Below are 9,331 nucleotides of genomic sequence, written 5' to 3' on the forward strand. Positions count from 1 at the left end.
TCCGGGACCGCTTGTATAACAGACCAGGTCGTGGTTTGAGAAATCATTGAGAGAAGTGAACAATTCTTCCTAAATTGTTAATTTTCTCAAAATATAAAGGGACAGCGTATATTCGAGCCAATGTCTTAAGTAGTTGAACATGTTATTACTCCAACCTCGTGAAAGTGACGTTTTCATTTGTCAAAAAAAAACAACTTTATGTGAAAGGTGTGCCTTTGATTTGACGGCGTGCACATGCGCAGTTCTGCGCGAGACGACCGTTTCTACGCATGAGCTTTGCTCCCCAACGTCGACTCCAACTGCGATCAGGGATTTCTATTGGAGAATCAGTTTTAGCCGATCATACTGTACTGTCTTTGATATAAACGCCATGGATGAGATATGAAAAAAAGAAAGGAACACGATTGCCATCTAGTGGAGAACGGGTTAATCGTGTTGAAGTCCTTTGCCAGTACCGTCGTACATAGAAGAGCTTAATCTCTACTACAATACGGCAACTTGCCCTCAGTTGTGAGATCAGACATGGCGTCTTCATTGATTTGCTGTGAAACACAGAGCAGGTAAGAAAACGTGTTAGTTTGGCATTTTAACACACTGTGTGCGGGCAAGATATCTAATGTTATACCTTTAGATGTGTCACCACATTCGATTAACAGTGAAAAATAAACGTGTTTGTGTTAGCCCCCCAAATAAGTGTCTGACATTTTGCTGAACTCAGTTCTCGTATATCGAGGCGAATTGAGGTCGCGGAATTAGCTACAACGTTGTCCCCATCAGACTATTCTTGTAAAAAGGTCCTGTACCCAGTGCTCAAATTCATACTTAATAGGTTACTTTTATCGAATCTCCGACTTTTTCCTAATTTGTGGCGCTCAACTCTGTGCGAATGTGCTTGGGCCAATTGACTATTTTTATATAGTATGACCAACAAGAGGAAAAAGTCATACTTTTAATAAAAACGTCCAAATTAACCCCGCGGAAGGCCCGCAGTTGTAAATGTAAGTGTTCTCAGAATCGACTGATCCAATGTTGTTGCCAGCTTCTCAGTCCCATCATATTACATTCATTCGATGAAGGCTTCTTCTGTATGGGGGAGTTTTGCTAACTGCGGCTCCTCACACCCGTGTCGGAAGACAGACGCCACAAAGGCGTTGTAACTGAGAAATAGTGTGAAGCATCCGCTTGGCGTTTTTCACTCACTACCAAATATGATAGTGAGAGAAAGCCCACTGGCGGGCAGTTGGAGAAGATGGTATCTGCAAATATTTTCATTGAAACATTTGATGTCAATAGAGTTTGATGTTCACAAACTGGAATCTATTATGAATAGAGTGGACTAAGGTTCGTAGACTTTACCCTTTGCAAAAGTGTTTAGAAAGAGTGCAAAGGCGAACTGAGTTATTGCACACGCTCACTTCAAAGTAGGCGTTCCCTAACGGATATATGCAGATGACGCTATAACGCCAATAGGATCTCGCTAGCTCTTGCTTAGCACTGACCCCTCCTTGCTTGTTTTGCCCACTGGAAGACCACAGCCTGTCGTTATCTTGGTTTAGTTATATAAATCTTTGGAAATACTGTCAGCTGCAACTCTGTTAAATAATCATTATTTTGATGTGATTTGAAAGTAGAGGGATTTATGTTTCTAGAACCATATCGCAATTGAGAATGTGAATGTGGCTGTTTTGACTTCCAGAGACAAATTTCCTTTAAATAGAACATGTAAGGTCCTCGGACCAACTACGCCTCGATAGAAGAGAATGGAATCGAGGCTTCCTCAGCTAAGCTCAATGCTGAAATCTCTCTTTAACATCCTAGAAGGAACATGTAGCAGTCCTGCTGCAGCATGATGATGTCATGACTGTAAAATTGCTGTGTGTCTTTTTGTTTTTTACAGAGTAAGCTCGGTTTTAAACAGAGATGTCAAGCAATTTGGGAAGAAGTACATGTTTGACTCAAATGAAGAAACTTGCTGGAACTCTGACCAGGTAACTACAATCACAATATAGCCGCGCATACCTCAAAAGGGCCAGCATCGGCACATTCTCGTGCGCCTCTATTGCCTCCTTCCCCACGAAGTGTGCACTTGTTCACTTCCCTTCATGAATTTGACAGTAAATGACTGGTATATGGATCTATCCCAGGCCAAGATGAATCTAATTCAATTGATGGGGAGTAGTGACTGAGTGCACACCTGGAGGAGAGATCATTAGGATGCACTATGTGGTTATGATATTAATACTAGTATTATTATTAGGCTACCCTTAGCCTCTGCTCACAAAGGTGAGGTGAAAGCCTGTTGCCAGAGGCTAACTAGTAGCTACTCTATGACATAGGATAGCCAGAATTGTTTTGACCTAAGCTCAACAATGTACATCTTTCCCTACAGGTCAAAACGCTCTGCTGCCATAATATAGGCACAGTTGAGCCAGTGTGGGATAAGGTTAAAAAACATAACCTCAATCCAGGGATGGAAGATATCGCTGTACTCCTAATTATCCCAACTGACAAATTGAGAAAATGTAAGTACTGCTAGTTTTGAATTAAACTGCCATTTTCATCCTCATGCTAGCCTAAAGCAGCCCATTGGATTCCATGAAAATGTGATGTGTTGGTTGAGTTGCTATGGAATCCAATGGGTTGCTTTAGCCTAGCTAGCCTAGCATGAGGACGAAAAAGGCAGTTTAATTAAAAACCAGCAGTATTTTATTATTCTCGATTTGTCATTTGGGATAATGGAATAATTAGGAGTACAGCAACATCTTCACCGGTCTAAGGCACTGCATCTCAATGGTAGAGGCGTCACTACAGACCCTGGTTCAATACCAGGCTGTATCACAACCGGCCATGATTGGGAGTCCCATAGGGCGGCACACAATTGGCCCAGTGTTAAAGTTTGGACGGGGTAGGTCGTGATTGTAAATAAGAATTAGTTCTTAACTGACTTGCCTAGATACATTTTTAATCCCTGTATTGAGGTGTATTTTTTCTGTTTCCATATGCCGTGCCGGCTCTGCGGTGCACGCATTATGGCAGCCGAGCCTTTTGAGTTTTAGGGAAAGATGTACTGGTTGCTCTGGTTGAAACAATTAATATCATCATAATAATAATATGTGACATACAGTCATGCTCAACCATATTCTGGCTACCCCATAACACTGTCACTACTTTCCCTTTTTACAGGGTGATTCTCAGTGGGTTACTCTTGAATTCCCACAGCCAGTCAGAGTGTCTGAATTAAAGGTGCAGTTCCAAGGAGGCTTTTCAGGAAAAACATGCAGATTGGAAGGTAATACAAACACACACACTCTTTTAGTAAGTGTTATCACAATGAAGTTGTGATTTGAAATGATTTGTATTATAACATTGTCATACTATGCTTTAATAACATATATGTTTTTAAAAAGTTTCTACTTGTTTTCCCCTCAGGAAGCCCAAAAGCTGGAGAATTGGCAAAAATCACTCATTTTTACCCTGAAGACAACAGCTCACTACAAATATCCTTCAATGTATTATTAAATGTCTCTAAAAATCATACCAGTTCAAATGAGTTGGTAAGTAAGCCTTGTCCGAGCCAGAAAGGCTCCTGCCCTACGGGCCAATCTCCTGTTTCTGTAGCGTGAATAGGGTGACCACATGTCCCGGATTGTGCTGGACAGTCCTGCATTTTGGCCATTTGTCCCGCAACCAAACAATCATGTCCTGCATTTTATCAATAAATTCAAACAAAACTCATTTACGAAAAAGGTTGATTTGTCCAGTATTTCAGTCAGACATTCCAACCTATCTTTTGCAGTCACGTTGTACTTTTGATAAGATACAGTGTCTTGCAAAAGTATTCAGACCCCTTTTATTTGTTCCCATTTTATTGGTACAAAGTGGAATTAAAATTGATTTAGTTGTCATTTTTTTGGCAACAATCTACACAAAATACTGTCAGTGAAAAATGTTATAATACACATGTCAATAACTCCAATATAGCCGTTGCATCAGTTTTCAGCCCCTTTGTTTAGTCAAGCCTAAATTAGTTCAGGAGTAAAATTTGTCTTAACAAATCACATAAGTAATTACATGGAATCTGTGAAATAATAGCGGTTGACATGATTTTTGAATGACTAACCCTTCCTCTGTCACCCATACATATAAATCTGTAAAGTCCCTAAGTCAAGTATTACATTTCAAGCAAAGAATTGACTATAAAGACCCGGGAGCTTTTAGAAAGCCTCATAAAGAAGGGCAGTGATTGGTAGATGGGTAACGATAACAAATCAGAGATTGAATATCTCTTTAAGCATGATCAAGTTAACAATTATAATGTGGATTATTTATTAAACTACCATTACAGATAGTCATTCTTCTGAACTGCAGGACAGGAATGAAACTGCTCAGGGATGTTACCGAGGCCATTGGTGATTTAAAACCACTACAGAGTTCAGTGGCTGCGATGGGAGAACTGAGGATGGATCAACAACATTGTAGTGACTAAATGACAGAGTACAAATATACAGAACAAAAATATGACAAAACATAAATCGTGTATGCGACTATGCACTAAAGTAATACTACAACAAAACATGGCGAAGGAATAAATATTTTTGCCTAAACGCTAAGCCTTGTGTTTGGAACAAATCCAACAGATCAGCTTCCTAGTTTCAAGCATGGTGGGGGCTGCATCATGGTATGGGTATGCTTGACATCGGCAAATACTGGGGAGTTTTTCTAGGTAAAAAGAAATCAAATGGAGCTAGGCACAGGAAAAATCCTAGAGGGGAACCTGCTTCAGTCTGCTTTACAACAGACACTAGGAGAGGAATTCACCTTTCATTAGGAGAATAACCTACAACACAAGGCCAAATCTACAGTGGAGTTGCTTACCAACAAGACAGTGAATGTTCCTGAGTGGCCAAGTTACAATTTTGACTTAAATCTGCATGACATTTATGGCAAAACTTGAAAATAGCTTGTCTAGCCATGATCCAACATCCTGACAGAAAATTAAAAAGAAAAGACAAAAAAAATATATATATATATATATATATATATACATACAGTGCCTTGCGAAAGTATTCGGCCCCCTTGAACTTTGCGACCTTTTGCCACATTTCAGGCTTCAAACATAAAGATATAAAACTGTATTTTTTTGTGAAGAATCAACAACAAGTGGGACACAATCATGAAGTGGAACGACATTTATTGGATATTTCAAACTTTTTTAACAAATCAAAAACTGAAAAATTGAGCGTGCAAAATTATTCAGCCCCCTTAAGTTAATACTTTGTAGCGCCACCTTTTGCTGCGATTACAGATGTAAGTCGCTTGGGGTATGTCTCTATCAGTTTTGCACATCGAGAGACTGAATTTTTTTCCCATTCCTCCTTGCAAAACAGCTTGAGCTCAGTGAGGTTGAATGGAGAGCATTTGTGAACAGCAGTTTTCAGTTCTTTCCACAGATTCTCAATTGGATTCAGGTCTGGACTTTGACTTGGCCATTCTAACACCTGGATATGTTTATTTTTGAACCATTCCATTGTAGATTTTGCTTTATGTTTTGGATCATTGTCTTGTTGGAAGACAAATCTCCGTCCCAGTCTCAAGTCTTTTGCAGACTCCATCAGGTTTTCTTCCAGAATGGTCCTGTATTTGGCTCCATCCATCTTCCCATCAATTTTAACCATCTTCCCTGTCCCTGCTGAAGAAAAGCAGGCCCAAACCATGATGCTGCCACCACCATGTTTGACAGTGGGGATGGTGTGTTCAGCTGTGTTGCTTTTACACCAAACATAACGTTTTGCATTGTTGCCAAAAAGTTAAATTTTGGTTTCATCTGACCAGAGCACCTTCTTCCACATGTTTGGTGTGTCTCCCAGGTGGCTTGTGGCAAACTTTAAACGACACTTTTTATGGATATCTTTAAGAAATGGCTTTCTTCTTGCCAGTCTTCCATAAAGGCCAGATTTGTGCAATATAAGACTGATTGCTGTCCTATGGACAGAGTCTCCCACCTCAGCTGTAGATCTCTGCAGTTCATCCAGAGTGATCATGGGCCTCTTGGCTGCATCTCTGATCAGTCTTCTCCTTGTATGAGCTGAAAGTTTAGAGGGACGGCCAGGTCTTGGTAGATTTGCAGTGGTCTGATACTCCTTCCATTTCAATATTATCGCTTGCACAGTGCTCCTTGGGATGTTTAAAGCTTGGGAAATATTTTTGTATCCAAATCCGGCTTTAAACTTCTTCACAACAGTATCTCGGACCTGCCTGGTGTGTTCCTTGTTCTTCATGATGCTCTGCGCTTTTGACGGACCTCTGAGACTATCACAGTGCAGGTGCATTTATACGGAGACTTGATTACACACAGGTGGATTGTATTTATCATCATTAGTCATTTAGGTCAACATTGGATCATTCAGAGATCCTCACTGAACTTCTGGAGAGAGTTTGCTGCACTGAAAGTAAAGGGGCTGAATAATTTTGCACGCCCAATTTTTCAGTTTTTGATTTGTTAAAAAAGTTTGAAATATCCAATAAATGTCGTTCCACTTCATGATTGTGTCCCACTTGTTGTTGATTCTTCACAAAAAAATACAGTTTATATCTTTATGTTTGAAGCCTGAAATGTGGCAAAAGGTCGCAAAGTTCAAGGGGGCCGAATACTTTCGCAAGGCACTGTGTGTATGTATGTATGTGTATATATATATATATATATTAGGGCAAATATTGCACAATCCAGGTGTACAAACAGCTTTTAGAGACTACTCAAGAAGACTCACAGCTGTAATCACTGCCAAATGTGCTTCAAACATGTATTGACTAAGGGAGCAGAATACTTATGCTACGACTGTATTTTAGTTCATTTTTTACGATGAATTAAAATAAATCTTCCACTTTGATAGCATTTTGTGTAGATAGGTGACAAAAAAATGACAATTCATTTTAATCCCACTTTGTAACACAAAATGTTAAACAATCCAAGGGGTCTGAATACTTTTGCAAGGCAATATTTAAGCGCCTTTCAACGGGGTATGGAGGTAGGTGCCACGCACACCTGTTTGTATCAAGAACTGCAACACTGTTGCAACGCTACTGGCGATGTTAAACACTTCTCCAATCGTTGTTGAGTTCTGATATTAAGCGGACCGTGAGACGTATGCCAGTGTCATATCTTTTCAGTCTAAACTCCAGCTAAACTGAGAAGGGGGTAGCTGCATCCCAATATGACTGGAGAATGGGCTTGTGGGTGTGTCAAAAGGAAAGTAGTGGGCGTGTCAAGCATGCTGCTATAGGTTAGGCAGTTATGATTTAGCCTTTTTTTCTCTCTCTTACCACGACACTTCCCGTACATTGAGCTACCATACCGCGAGAGTTTGGACTTCTGTTTTTAAGCCAGAGGATGAGACGTATTTCACTGTTAGTTTTGCACAAACATTTTTACATTTTCAGTTATAAAACTGACAATTGTTTATTTCTTTATTAAAAGTATTGATTATGGGTGTACTGTTGCTTCATGTGTTGTATGTGTGTGCTTACTGTAACTGTCCCCCTCATATTTGGCTACAAGGTAGGTAGTTCCCACGCCATTGCCGCACAGCAGCAATTGTCAAGCGGGAGCGAAGGGCACTGTTTCTCGGTGTTGTTGCCATCCATGCCCTCTTCATTGAGTAGTAGACTGTATGTATCAAGATGACATCTAGATGGTTATCAATATTAGTTGTTTCTTGTGTAGGCTGCTATCCTACATGAAATTAAATCATGTGGGAGAAAAAATGGCTACGTTAGCTACCGCCACGACGTGACCGTGATATCCAGTAGGAAGCAATTCAAGTTGGCAGGCTCGTCGATACAACACCAGTGCACTGGTCGCTGACTTATCGACTCGTCGTGCAGCCCAATCAGCCACGCAAAACGGTCTTGAGTGGCAACAAATCTGCCCAATTAGTTGATTCACTTTCCATACACCCACTCCTTTTGACACACCCACTCAATCTATTCATTTAGGCTACACTGCCGCGAATGTCCTGCAAAATTATCCCTTTGTCCCACATTTGGTATTTTTAAATGTGGCCATACTAAGCATGAGATAGCCTGATGTACAAGCTACCTCAACTAGTCTTGTAATAGTTGTATACAAGTTGTAATAGTACAGAAAAGTTATGCCTGGCACTGGATACTGTAATACAGAAATGTTGATTTTAATGCTACATAGAGTACACAAAGCAGCTTTCAAACAATATTGTCCACTGCAGTTCTACTTATCTGGTTCTTAACTCCACACCCACAGCTTTCCCATTCAGGAGGCCCACATGGTGCACAGGCTAAAAATAGTGTTTGAGAACAGTGCTGACTTTTTTGGGCGAATAATTGTTTACTCCTTGGATGTCCTGGGGGAAAGAGCTTTGTGACGTTTTTGTTTCTGCATGAGAGAGAGCGAGACCTATAGGGAAAGAGGGTGTAGTAACATTGAATACCATGACTGCTGGAAGACTGTACCACCCACATGAACTTTGGAATGGGAACCATATCGGACTATTTTTGGTGAGGACATTTTTAGTTGGTCACCTGCTTGCATCACAGAAACAACAAGGGGATAAAGGAGGACTCTGAATCTGGATTTGTTATTGCAGCTTTACAGGCTTTAAGGTCACGTAACCACATGCCTATTGAAATGTTCTTGTGCCTTATTTGATTTGCCATTCCAAATGAACATTGTAAAATTCTTAAGCCATTTGTTTTTATTTGTTTACAATCACTTCATTTTTTAGAAATAGTTATTTAAACCTAGTATGATTGTCGGGAAAAAAAATTACACATAAACGTCCTTAATATACAAAACATTTGAGAGGGTGCTTACCTTTTTGTGTCTGATGGTGACAGCTAGGGCAATTGGACTATACCCAGAATCTGCCTCAATGGTCATGTCTGCCCCTTCTAGCTGAATTAAAATCACATTACCATATTTATTTGTGCCACTGAGATGACTACAGTACTTTGGTTTTGGAAATTACCTTCATTTTAATTAATTTATCGTGTGCAGGGGTATGAAGCATCATACCTAAGAGGGCCTTGGCATAGCTTATGTGGTTCCCGCAAACAGCGTAGAGGAGAGGGGTACCACCATTCTTATTAAACATGACAGACATCCATTAATAGGATGTGTGTTATTTCTGAAGGAATCAAGAGTCCTGGGGCAGTTATTTACACCATTTAATGATATCATTTACAACCTTACACAGTCATAAGCATTAATATCTATTGCATGTTGGAGAAGATATTTCACTATGACTGCATAGCCTCCAGAGCTGGCCAGGGTCAATGCACTTTCCCGCTCCCATGCTAT

The 9,331-nt window shown here is 40.2% G+C and overlaps 1 protein-coding gene across 1 annotated transcript; it reads left to right on the forward strand.

Moving 5' to 3' along the window:
* Nucleotides 1-220: 220 nt before the first annotated feature.
* Nucleotides 221-8,950, forward strand: nr2c2ap (nuclear receptor 2C2-associated protein). The gene is made up of 5 exons (XM_021603719.2): nt 221-560; nt 1,898-1,988; nt 3,184-3,289; nt 3,430-3,497; nt 8,274-8,950. Exons 1-5 carry the CDS (start codon nt 523-525, stop codon nt 8,394-8,396), a joined length of 426 nt encoding a protein of 141 aa, XP_021459394.1. The 5' UTR covers nt 221-522; the 3' UTR covers nt 8,397-8,950.
* Nucleotides 8,951-9,331: the final 381 nt, after the last annotated feature.

This window comes from Oncorhynchus mykiss, chromosome 5, assembly GCF_013265735.2.
Source record: "Oncorhynchus mykiss isolate Arlee chromosome 5, USDA_OmykA_1.1, whole genome shotgun sequence".
In the NCBI taxonomy this organism is placed as follows: domain Eukaryota; kingdom Metazoa; phylum Chordata; class Actinopteri; order Salmoniformes; family Salmonidae; genus Oncorhynchus; species Oncorhynchus mykiss.